Genomic DNA, 12,747 nt, shown 5'->3' with positions numbered 1-12,747 from the left:
TGCCGTATAATGTGGATCACTCATTGTCTTTCAACCGCGCCCAACAAAAGTGAATGATGCTCCGTTCCACTAAAAACTCAAATAAGTACAATACTTATTTTTTGAATTAAATATGATGTATTGTAAGAGAATGACCCGTCTCGTAAAACAGAAAATATTACTTAAAAAATAAAAACTTTAACGAAACGGGACCTGATAATATTCATATTGCATAATTTGTCGATACGTATATGACAGAGAAAATTGCACAAGCAACGTCACGTGGTACTCCGAGAATACTGCATAAGTTCTACCGGAGAACCTGATGGTTGGTAAACACTAATGAAGCACATGCATGGCACATGTACCCTGTTGGTGGTTCATCATACAAAAGTACCAAAACCATCCCATCTGCAATTCTGCATTGACTTTTCGCTTAGATCAAAGGTGATGAATTTACATGACCTTTTTTCTGAGTGCATTGATTAAACATCCCTCTCCATTTTGGAAAATTTTAGTCCAGAGGAAAGCAACCCATTTCCCAATCTTATCCAGACAGATTACATCACCTTAAATTGATCTTAAAATTGCAACCACTAACCATAAACACCACAAATATATACATAGTATATTTTATATAAAAAAAAATAGCTTGCAAAACTTAAAGTGTAACCATCAACAAAAAACTAGTATCACACATGGCTATTGGTTCTTACAAGTCAACATAGGCTGTGGACAGATGGGATTTTAATTAGGTCATTTTTAAATTTCATATTCCCCAACTCATGAACTTCATGATCCACTTTGGCATTATTGCTTCATGCCACCTGTCAAGTAATTACAGCTTAATTTCTTTTTCCTAATTTGGGCATCGCCATTAAAGGTTTTTATTTTATTTTATTTATAATTATATGTTACTTAGTGCATAATGATTTGGAGAGACGGTCATGTTCTACCTTCCAAAATAAGTACTTAAAAAATAAAGGCCTATTTTAAAGTTTAAAAGTAATGAGTTTACAAAAATAATTTTTTAATTTTTTTTACAGGGTTTGATAGATCTCATCGAGATCTATAAACTTAAATTCATATTATATATTTTATTATTTCAGTATACCTATTATTTTTAAGCTTAAAAATTACAAATAAATACTTATTTTTTAAGGGGATAAACCGGAATGGCACCTTAAACTAGGAGGGAAAATAGTGTATTTATTTCAACTTAGCTAGGGTACTTAAGGGCTTGTTCGTTTGGGGTACTCATAACCTCTGAACACGACCTCTAATAAATTTTCTCGATCTATCTCTATTCACTCATTACTTTTAAAAACCTACCTCAAAACCCAAGTGCTATCCCGTTCATGTGCCTGGTTTTGAACCCGGGAAGTCCTCCTCGCATACCGCTAATATAAAATTTGGCCTGCGCAGGATGCTGCTACAGAAACCAACCGGGCGTACTGACAGTCACATGGGGCCCACTCCGGGTCCGCAAGGATGATCCGAACAGTTCAATAATAATTAAAAAAAAACCCGAGTGGGCCCGTGAAAAATCATCTCGATGTGATATGTGTAGGTGCTCGATCCAATCTTTCATTTTTTCATTTTTTTTCGGATCCCCGAAAAAAATGGAAGATTGAATCGAGTATCTACACATATCGGATTGAGCTGATTTTCAACAGGCCCAATCAGTTTTTTTTTTTTTAAATCATTGAAAAGCTTGCATCATCTATGCGGGAGCCACTCCGGGCCCCGCGTGGCTGTCGGTACATCTGGTCACTGTGCCCGAACGATTTCCTTAGGTTTCTCGCATATGGCACCAAAGGGTTGTTCAAAACATCTTTGGGTCGGACGCTGATGAGCATACATATTGAAGAGGTTGTATCTAGTACTCAGAGTTTGCCTGGATTTGGTACCGCTCCTGCGGCAAAAAGGAAAATAGTAGCCGTAGCATATCTTGTTCTTTCTTCCGGAGTTCTGTTTTGCCTTTTCTGAAGCATTACCATTGCCACGACAAAAGGAAAACCAATAGCAGTTTAAACATGGGTTCAGCAATCTCTAATATCACACTACAGGATTACTTGGTAATGTTTCATCACTGTTGTGATTTCAAAGGACACAAACCTAACAAACCCCAACTGTGCAAAACTGAGACCTATTTCAATCCGCCGAAACAAAACACCACAAGGCTGAAATGTCCTGAATATTCACGCCGATGTTCATACAAACACTAGAAAATGTCCTGAAAATCAGAAACGAACATTAGAACGCATGAATATTCACATCCATTTTGTAAAAACATTCTAGTATAGGACTAGCTTATGCAGATTAAAATCCTTTCATGATGCGATTCGATTACCACATCGGACACCAGATTCCCTAACCTTTTTTTGCCCATCTTTGAGGTGGCTCCTGCGAAAGTTGAAGAGATACGAAAGCAACCCATCTCTTACCAAAGCTAAAGATGAGAATTGGACAAATGTTTAAAACTATTCGATCTGCATTTTGATTGAATCTGCTAAAGTCCACCAATAGTCGTCAATGTTCTCCAATTCCAGCCTTCCTTAATTTACAAATTTCAGCACTAAAATTCCAAAGTTAGTATACCCGAGAACATGATCGGGATTGTACATTTTTTTGTTCTTTTTCGATCAACAGTGGACTTCAAGATAGCCTTCATTATGGAGATGTCTTCACTCATTGCACAGGTGTCCAAACCCAAGCGAACGACTGGAGGCTTTTAGTGCCTAGATATAAGCAAAACTAGTAGTACAACAAGTTGTAAGCTGGTAGGTCTTGTATCCGATTTACATCTTCTAGCGATAGTTCTCTCTCCAGTTGTGTCCGCGTTACTCTTAGAACCTCCTGAAAGACAGGAAATGGTAAAGTATCAGCCCATTGGGGTTCCTAGTTTACATTGATACTTTACAGAAACCTGTTGTGGACACGGATAATGAATTTGTCTCCTATCTGACAACAAAACCCAACAAAATCAATTACAATAATGAATTCAGGTAATACCCCCCAATATCAATAATCTGAACTTTAGAAGTTTAAGTAAATTAAATTATGGAGTTTTGGCATCAAAATTGGGAAAGTACTCCTAGAAATGATCAAGGCAGAATAAATTAAGAAGCAATATGCATCGACGGGAAACAATAGAACCATAAGCAAGACAAGCACCGAAACAAGAGGACATTGAAGCAGAAAAGGATGCTCAAACACTTTCTTTCATGTTTCTGCCGCAGCAAATAAAGGGAGTAAGTTGATTCCCGAACCAATCTTATGCAATGTTTCAGGCTTCATTTCAATGTACAGCAGATAAAGAAGACTGCATCTGTGGATGTCCCAAGCTTAACATGAATAAAAGTTGTGTCTATTCACTACTGTTGCATCTAAAAACGGAGTCAGTCCCCAGTATTCAGCAAAACTTAGGACTCTTATCAAAACAGTAAAGATGCGGTGCTGCAAGCACACACCAGTTCAAAACTGCAAGTGTAAGATATCTGTGGTTTAACTTCAAATTTCACTATTGAAATTCATAGCCCAAGAGTAAAAACTTATAGTGATAAGTGGAGTCAGTGTGATTATGTACAAGTTTTTTTCTGAAGCTTTTGAGCTAAAAAATGATTGAACAAGCAAATGGAGGCTTCTTCAAGCACGAGAGAGAGAGAGAGAGAGAGAGAGAGAGAGAGTACATTAAATTCCATATATGAAGCACGCATAGCAAGCCACTGAGCATCCATCATTGCGAAAGCTATACAATATAGAACATCAAAGGCTTCTTCATCATCTGCAGTAGTAAAGATGCATCATTTTATTTGTTAGGAATGTGGAAAACTGGACATTATCCTTATAAATTCTAGATGCAAAGACACCTCAAATTTAATTAGCATGGACATTACCTCCTAATAATCTAACAAAATTGATTCCTGGGAGACATCTTGGTTTTGCTGCGAAAGAGAAGAGAAAATAAATTATAAAGCAAAAACGACAAAAATTTTTTGTTCATCATTCAACATATTGTGGCATCTAATCTCCCAATGCCCCTTTTTGGCATTGAATCCCCTAAATGTAACTGACAACAAAGTAAGTTAACAGACCTGAGTACAAATCCAGCATTTGAATCAACATGAATGATACATTAATGCCGGCAACAGCAAAGGGATATTCCCAGGTTGCTCGTTTCCCTCCTTTCTTGAACAATAACCTATGAAAAGAAGCCTTCATTTGAATTTCAGGCAATTAGTAATAACTCTTATTTTTTCCAGGGACAGAGTAAAAAGGATAAGAATTTACGTTTATCAAGCAGATAAAAAAAATAATACAGGAAGCAACAATCCGAGGACTTCCTATTCATACCGGATAATTCCTTGCAAAAAACAGCAAATTCTCGAGCGAAATAAAACCACAACCCCTAAAAACAATAAAATTCTCAATGAGGAAGAATCCATTCAAACACAAAAATATTCCGAAGTACAAAAAAATTTGAACACAAAAGTTTAGCATAATGTCAGAAGTCCAAGAACACATATATTTCTGTTTTGAATGCATTTGAACACAAAAACTTTAATGTCCCAGCACCACCTGCCCCAGGCACTGCGTTGCCCACATACTCTCTACAGTCTACAGCAAACCAATCGTACTCAAAAAAAGGGTTCAGCAAGCCTTTAAAGTTGCAGAAATGTACCTAAAGTCGGTTGATGGATTAGGACCCTGCCAGCCCATATCTTTCCATTGTTCAGAAATCAAACCTTTAAGAGCGACATTCGGAAAGGCTGCAAACCACAGGTCTCTAAGAGCTTCCTACCAAGAGAAAGGAATAATGAGATCTAACAGGGCACATCCAACAGTGAAAATAGAACAAAAGTGCTGAAAACTACTGCCATGCACCTTCAGTGGGTTATACAATAGAAACAGGAAAAAGAAGGAAAGAAAAAGTCTGTGGCCAGATAATCCTAATAGTACTACCAAAGTTAACATGAATGGCAAAAGCGTGCAGTTTCTACTGGTTGAATCGCATAAAAGCAGTTTCCATGTAACATTTTGGGAAAAACGAAACCTTGAAAAGCAAATATGAACTGAAAACTACACAGGCATGACGTAGTAAAGTACCTGATGGTCAGCACGAGTCTCGTCAAAAGGTACGTGCAAACGCTCCTGAAGTTGTTGAAGTCTTTGTTCCTGCTAGAATGCAATAGAACATGAGAGAGAGAGAGAGAGAGAGAGAGAGAGAGAGAGAGAGAGAGAGAGTACTGCAATAAGTACAGGCACTAATGCTATCCCAATTTACCTGAAGAGGACTCAAAGAAAAGTCAATGAACTTGCCACTTCCATAACGTCTATTGCCTGAGCGGCTAAAGATCCCTCCTATCCATGATCGTGGTCCAACCATAGCATTAGCTATCACAAAAATTATTGTCAGTAAACTAAGAGGAAATGGCGGATCAAAAAAAAAAAAAAAAACTAAGAGGAAATGAACTAAATTGAGTAGTCCCAAACTTAATGTTGCTATGAAGTTCGACCTAGAAGAACCACTATCTTGATTCTCGCCCAATGTGCTTTTGAACTTGTATGGGATTTAGTGAAGGGAGTGTAACACCATCCACATATTTGCTCAACTTTACAGATTAATAGCAAGAATAAGAAGAGAATATGAACACATTTTTATCATGACTTAAAATTAGGGACAATCAGGGATCAACAAAGTTGATCAAAAAGAAGTTTAAATCACCACATGGTTAGGTTGTTTTGATTATTAAACAATAGTAACATTCTTTCAGCATATTCTCATGAGGACGAAGTAAAGGCTGAAGATAAGAGTTGGCAGGGATGCAATGTTTTCTCTTAGCATAGAACTTGATTACAAAGCCAGTATTATGGGTCTATGACATGAATTACATCAAAATGTCTTTTCACAATGTTTACAAATTGTATGTAATGCTGCCACATTCCCATATTCGGAGCATGTTTACTACAATACAACCTGTTATAGTGTCATATAACCAAATAAAGGAAGTAACAATCAAAACAACCCAAATAAGAACATGGATATACCAACCAGAGAGAGAGAGAGAGAGAGAGAGAGAGAACTTTCAAGAACTTAAACTCACCAAAACATCGAGCTAGCTGTGTTCCTACGTGAGCAGAATTATGAGACCATGCCAACTCTTCACTGGCCTTCTTGTGTCTCCAATAAACTTCATCTTCATCAACCTAATTATCAAAGCTTTAAGGTACTTGCAAAAGATTATGAGTGGCTAGAACAACTACAAGAACCATTTTTTCAAATTTTACAAGCAAAAGATGACTTAGTAAATACCTAATGTGTACGTAGACCAAATAATACAATGCAAGCAAAAGTTCCTAAATTCATGGAGATAATGGAATACATTACACACTTCCTATATATTCATAAATATAACAACTGGAGAGGCGCAAAATTGATATTAGCACATCAACAAAAGGATAATGGAATTTCAAAAAAGCATTTTGTGGACTTCTGCTGAATAATGTACCATAAAATAGTAGGAGATAGCAAGAAGATGAAATCAATGGACATTGGCAACACAAATTATCAATCAAAGAGTTGCAATGATGAAAGAGTGCAACAGCATTGCAGGATTTGAGCAGAGAACATATGGTGAGGACAAGGGCATTTAGAGGAGATTCTTGACAAATAATTGTAACAAGTTTGATTTCCAAATATAAGATAAGCTCATCCATAACGTTTGCTGTGTTTTAGAGAAGGAAAACAAGATACATGATGTAAGAAAGAAGCAATGAACAGTTGCCACGTTGTTCTTTACATTGATGGACGTAGTCTAATTCCATGTAGCATAAGCTTTGTAAATTATTAGAGGAAGGCACAACACAACCGATAGGTACTTCTACAAGCCTACAAACCAAATTCAATCTAATCCACAATGTGATTGAGTAAATAAGCAAATATACGAACTGCAAACACATGGGAAACAAAGTAGGAATTGCAAGCAGAAAAACAAGAAAAAGTCATTGTCCACATAAGTTTTGCATCTAAAGCTGGATCAATCACACCGTTAAAATTCACTAGTAGTCATATCAAGAAATGAAACATTGTGCCAAAAAACGTATATACAGGAGGCTCCTAACCATCGAATCGACCTTCTTGCAACTCACGATATGAGCTCAATGTAAACTAACAAGCACTTATCGAAACATTACAACCAATATAAACTCAACACATTATCGAGACGAAATCCAGAACTAATTTTAAGCATAGAAAGCAAGTGATATAGCCCACGGGCCGTTAATTATCTCAAAAGGGTTGAATGCTAACCACAAAGTGAAGAAACAAAAAAAGCAATTATAGGATTCAGCAGCGGAAGACATCAAGACACAATGTGAGCTACTGGAAAAGCTGTAAAGCACAAATGTCTCAACAACTTTCCGAAATCCAAACTATTTTTTCAGGTTCATGAAGAATGTTGTGAAGGGTGTTTACTCTGTGATGAGAGGAGCAAGAAGGAATGCATTGCCTACGCCTTATTCTCATCAGAGACAAACAAAATGGGAGGGGATCAGATTCTCTTGCCCTTTCTAAACCAAAAGCAAAAAAGATTAAAGCAAAATCATGATTAAAGGTTTAAGCCCATGATCGCACCAACCCATGCTTTGCCCCCAAAATGTCAACCCATAATCATTCCAACAATCTCTCTCCAATCCTCTCCCTATCTCACACACAACCCAAATTGTTGCAAAAACACGGTTTAACAGCGTAATCAAAGGGAAAATTTGTGTTTTGCTTTAAACTTTAGTGCAATGAAAAGGCAATGCAAAGCTGTGAGGCTAAAAGGCACCAAATTTTTTGAAAAGGGGAAGGAAAGGGAAGGCATATGTGCCTTTCTTTGCATGATAACAACACAAGACAAAAAGGACATCCTCAGCTCCCTCAAAACCCAAGAGCTAGACATATATATACATCTGTTATTATTACAAAGAGAGCATTTTTTTTTTATTTTATGCGAACGTGAGTTCTGGAGCTGGCTTTTTAATTTCCCAAACTACCAAAAGAAACTACAAGAAAAAAGATACCGCCTCCCCAATTTATTCTCCCTTCTTTCCTACTTTCACATCCTAGCATTCATTAGACACTCAATCCAAGATTTTCCTCTCTCCATCCTTTGCATAACACGATTTGCTAAGGCATCGCATGCGCCACAGTCAAAGTGTCCAGTCAGCTTACGTGCATCTCAACTAATTCCCTCTCTGGTTCGGTCAAATGGAAGGCCATCCACGCCGCGCCCGGATTAGAAAATTCATTTCTTGCGGGTTAGAAATATATACAATAACAAGACAGAGAAATCCAGAAAAGTGAAAAGGGGAAGCACCTTTTAGGCCAAATGAGACGAGGAACTGCTGTGGGAGGTGGTTGTGATGGAGATGGGATCTGGGTGGGGGGCAACGGAGGAAAGTGGTGGGACCAGAGCTCGTACAGAGAGGGAAAGGAGGAGATGGAAAATGGCATCTAGGTGGGCGAGGGCGTGGCCCCCTCTGGTGTTTCTCTCTCTTCCTTCTGGTCTTGGATTTCAGAAACCAGCCAAATTGCAGAAAGGCCGCCTAAAACGTAGGTGGCGCCTGGGGGTTTCTTTAAATTGTATATTTCTATGGCCGCATTTGGTTAGCGATTATGGTTCCAAATAGTCTTTGTTGGGGTGAAAAAATAGCCAAGTCAAAAAAAAAAAAAACAAATTCCCGGATAAATTAACTTGAAATAGAAAAAAGATTAACCGAATATACAATCTATAATAAGCATAATGGAAAAGAAAAGAAAATTGAAATGCCTACATCAAATGGCTATAAAGCGCTAAAAGATTCATTTTTGATGTCATTAAAGATAAATATTGTCATCTATCCCACATAAGCAAATCTGTTTGATTTAATAGATCGAGAAATTAAAATGAACTTAATTTAACGGTCTTGATTTGAGATTGTGTTCAAATGACACTTGACTACAATATTGTTGTTATACTTTTTGACATTGTATGTAAAGTCATTTTGGCACCAACGAGTGAACTTGCCGTTATAAGTAACATTAAGCTGGATTTACAATAATTAAGATGATTCAAAATGTTCATATTGTTGGTATCGTTGAGAAGATCATTCATGAAAAAGTCATTTTGATGTATCAAAGAACATCATGGTTTTAATGTAAATTTTGTGTTTAGATACCTATAGATGTTCAATAAAGATAAATTTTCATGAATAAATTTCTCAACAAGTTCGAATCATTTGGTAATGAGGTCGATGTATGCTTGAAAATAATTTGTTAGCTTTAGAAAGTACGGGGGAGTTTGTGGATTTGTATATGCATTCTAAACCGGCACATGAAATGAAACTAATGTGGTGCTCCATGAGTCTTTCCCATCATACATTAGTTTGAGTTTCATTATTAAGTGTGTGGTGGAAAATGTCATTGACACCTTAAGAGCATTGAATAATCACTCATCCATGAGACGACGGAGCAAAGTCAAGGATTTTGTAGGGTAGGGGGTTTATGGAGAAGCTCATGGAGCACAATTTTTTGGATTTTTCTCAAGGGCATCTCCAATTCAACATCCTCTAAAACCTCATTTATTATTCAGAATTTTTTATTCAAAAAGTGGATATGGTGGATTACTCCACTTCTTCACGTCAACTTCAACCCTATCACCCCATTTCTTCAAAATCTTTCTCTGTCTCAACCTAAACTCTAAAAACATCTCCAAACCAAGCTACTTGTATCTCCACATTTCGAAGCTCCAAAATGGAAATCTCATTTTCCGTCCACAAATAATATGGAGACGCATCTCCATTTGTACTTTTCACTACTCATCTTTTCTAAAACCCGATTTTATCCATTTTATCTTGTTCAATTCTAATACAATCATGTAAATCTCATGATAATAAGATGCGGTTCAAAAACTAATAATAATAAGATGGTCAGAAGAAAATAGAAAACCCAAGAAACCAAAAATTAACTCTTTGATTACACATAGATTGCCTTGATAAAATTACAAAGAAAATTCCAAGTAGAAATTGGAAAGAAATTAAAAGATTGCCTAGATCGATCAAACTAGCTTCTTAATTAATTTACAGATGACCACTAAAATAAAAGATTAAGAAAATTTCAATTCCCCTCTCATGGAACAGGATAAGACTTGTTGTTACACATGCATTTGTAAGCCATGGGACATGTCTCCGCCTCGGCAAGTGATGCACAAACGAAGCTGACCGTGACTAGTCGACACGGCGAGCACGAGCCACAGGCATGGGAGCAATCCGGCAGCGCCGACCCGGCAATTTGGAAAGGGTCCGCTCTCCGGTGCTTCACCGGCGGCACCGGCCTTCTCTCTCCATAAACATTAGGGTTCACCTTCTCCCCATCTCTTGTGCCAGGTAGAGTTGCATGATGGTGGCTATGATCTGCAATAAATAGCATTTAGGGAATGTTGTGAATTTCAAGAATTTGAAGTACGTAGGAATAATATTGAACGAGTGACGTCGAGGATGAAATTTGCTATGCAAAAACCATTATTTTTTTACTAAATAAAAGCCATTTCATTATTTAGAAGGATCTCAGGTGTCATTGAGTTGTCATGTCGCCACGTTTGACGAGGATGGAATTTACTACAAAAAAATCCATAATTTACTAAATACAGCTTGTTTTTATTATTTAAAAGAATCTCAGGTGTCATTGAGTTTTCATGTTAGGTGCGCACATTTGGGGAGGATGAAATTTGTTACGAAAAATCAACTTTAAGTAAAATTCAGTTCAATTTCGTCAAGCGGATCGGAGGATTAAAGTTAGTAAAGGACTAGACTTTAAATTATATTTTCGATAAGAAAATAAAACAGTAACTGGGAATTAAAATTTGTTTGGGTAAGAGTTCAAAATAAGGGAAAAAAAAGACTATGAAATGAAACACAACCAAAAAGAGGAAGAAATTATTCGGACATGGAGCTAGATGAACAAGATTTTTCTAAGGTAGGTATATATACCGATACATCTTCTAGAATAATGTCTATTGTAATATTTAGCTTTGTTTTATAGTTTATTCATGTGGAGAATTGCTGGAAAAAAAAAATACTACAAGAAGTTTTTTTCCCCCCTTAATACCGTAGAGAAAGTGACGTTCCATGCCTAAGAAAATAAGATTGATTAATGGAAAATTGCAACTATATTTTGACGGTCTATTCTAATAATACAGACTTTCGCAAATAAAAAACGTATTTTGATCGACGGCCTAAGAGAGGGAGAGAGAGAAAGAGAGAACCGTACGTGAGTGTTGCCGCAGAATGTGCCTTGCAGGCATGACTGCCGGAAGGAAAACGAGAGTGCTAACGAGGAGGAGAGAAAGGCAGACAAAAACCTTCATGGCTAGGACCTAGCTTGATGAGTTTGATCTAATTTCTATTTCTCTCCCTTCGAGAGTTTGGTTTTTCTAACTCAGAGAAAATGTGAACTTTTTGGTAGGACAAAAAAAATGAGAAAGCACGGTGCGTATTTAAATGGGTGCACCTATTGAAGTAAGTCACAGGCAAAGGTGAGGGCTAATGGGAAAGGGCTCACATGAAAGAGAAGGTGATCAATAAGAAAGAGTGGTCACAGGGCAATTGCTCGAACCCCTTCGATTGTATTGATCATCTAAGCTTTAATTCCTTCATTTATTTGCTTCTCTCACGTTTTTTTTTTATTCCTTCCACTAGCCGTATGGAATTTCAAGAGAGAGAGAGACCACAATTGTGCAGGTTCGCTTCCCGCACAATTGATACGGGTTCGATTTTCGGAGTCAAGTCACAAAAAAGAAATTTCTTGCAAATATCCTCTAGTCCCGGCATGGATGGCTCGCCTTTGATTGGACTGTGGAGGAGATAAGTCGATGTATACGTAAGCTGATCCGGACAGCTCCGATCATATAGAGAGAGAGAGAGAGAGAGAGAGGGAATTTAGTGATGAAATATACGTGAGCGTCTGGTGAAGAAATTTTGAAACTGGAGGGTCTAATGTGACTGCAATTAATGATGTTTTCAGGTAGTTATGAGATCTTCTGCTTATGTACATGCCCATGTATTGATACATCACTTTCAAAAGGCCACTTTAAAACACATACCGGCCAGCTTTTAATTTCCTGTAAGAACTGGTACAAATCAGTACTTCTATTTCTCTCTTATGCTATAAAGAATTTTTCCAACAATTAGTACGAAATCCAGAAGTTTGTACCGGTAAGAAATACTGTATATGCTAGAAATTAGTACAAAATCCAGTAATTAATTTGTACTCTACTAGTTAGTGATTTTCAAAAAAATCGAGAAATTTAAGGTAAGGTTTCTTTGGATTTATGTGTTCGATTAATGTCAAATTGATAAATTGTATAGCAAGGTAACAAAGGAAGTAATGTTGAAAATGGGTGTTCAAATTTTTATAAATAAGGTGGCTTGGGTGTTTATTTGTAGAGTAAGTTTAAGTTACCTTTTACCAAATATAACATATACATATCTATAAGTACAACTCGAAGCCTAGGGTGTTCAATTGACTACCCAAGGCACGATCGAGAAGCTTGAAGGGGTTTATGTGGGTTGGTCCTGCCTGACTTGATTTCACCCATCAGGTCCTAAAAGCGCATAATTCCAAAAGTCCATAGCTGACAAGGTCCTTTTCTTGGAAAAGAAATGCAAAAAATAAAAATAAAAATTAGTTAAGTAAAAACAAAAGAGCGTTGCCAAAAAAAAAAAAAAAAATTCAGTAAAAGAGTG

General features: G+C 37.0%; 2 protein-coding genes across 6 annotated transcripts; both read right to left on the bottom strand.

The window, feature by feature from the left end:
* Nucleotides 1–2,455: 2,455 nt before the first annotated feature.
* Nucleotides 2,456–8,608, bottom strand: LOC131329010 (uncharacterized). 5 transcript variants are annotated; one of them, XM_058362031.1, is made up of 10 exons: nt 8,343–8,608; nt 6,087–6,202; nt 5,267–5,376; nt 5,089–5,160; nt 4,664–4,779; nt 4,336–4,390; nt 4,077–4,197; nt 3,879–3,926; nt 3,672–3,766; nt 2,456–2,838 (listed from the first exon to the last, which is right to left on the bottom strand). In XM_058362031.1, the coding sequence occupies exons 3-10, from the start codon at nt 5,366–5,368 to the stop codon at nt 2,737–2,739; spliced, it is 711 nt and encodes a 236-aa protein (XP_058218014.1). In that variant the 5' UTR covers nt 5,369–5,376; nt 6,087–6,202; nt 8,343–8,608; the 3' UTR covers nt 2,456–2,736. The 5 variants fall into 5 exon arrangements, with proteins under 5 accessions (XP_058218014.1, XP_058218013.1, XP_058218010.1 ...); XM_058362030.1 differs by having other exon boundaries at nt 6,087–6,189; XM_058362027.1 differs by lacking the exon at nt 8,343–8,608 and adding an exon at nt 7,457–7,910 and having other exon boundaries at nt 6,087–6,189.
* Nucleotides 8,609–9,955: 1,347 nt separating this feature from the next.
* Nucleotides 9,956–11,620, bottom strand: LOC131329009 (protein EPIDERMAL PATTERNING FACTOR 1-like). The gene is made up of 2 exons (XM_058362026.1): nt 11,273–11,620; nt 9,956–10,416 (listed from the first exon to the last, which is right to left on the bottom strand). Exons 1-2 carry the CDS (start codon nt 11,367–11,369, stop codon nt 10,133–10,135), a joined length of 381 nt encoding a protein of 126 aa, XP_058218009.1. The 5' UTR covers nt 11,370–11,620; the 3' UTR covers nt 9,956–10,132.
* Nucleotides 11,621–12,747: the final 1,127 nt, after the last annotated feature.

Source organism: Rhododendron vialii, chromosome 6a (assembly GCF_030253575.1).
Source record: "Rhododendron vialii isolate Sample 1 chromosome 6a, ASM3025357v1".
NCBI lineage: Eukaryota > Viridiplantae > Streptophyta > Magnoliopsida > Ericales > Ericaceae > Rhododendron > Rhododendron vialii.
Note: the sequence above shows the minus strand (reverse complement) of the source record. Positions and strands in the feature narration are given on the sequence as shown.

Bases quoted from the DNA above. Each gene is read 5' to 3' on its own strand.
- LOC131329010 (XM_058362027.1), bottom strand. From the start codon at position 7,507: ATGAGAATAAGGCGTAGGCAATGCATTCCTTCTTGCTCCTCTCATCAC. The intron at 4,780-5,088 runs GTACTTTACTAC...TTCTCTTGGTAG, and splicing joins AGACTCGTGCTGACCATCAG to GAAGCTCTTAGAGACCTGTG. The intron at 3,767-3,878 runs GTAATGTCCATG...TTACTACTGCAG, and splicing joins TTTTGTTAGATTATTAGGAG to ATGATGAAGAAGCCTTTGAT.
- LOC131329009 (XM_058362026.1), bottom strand. From the start codon at position 11,369: ATGAAGGTTTTTGTCTGCCTTTCTCTCCTCCTCGTTAGCACTCTCGTT. The intron at 10,417-11,272 runs GTACGGTTCTCT...TATTTATTGCAG, and splicing joins CATTCTGCGGCAACACTCAC to ATCATAGCCACCATCATGCA.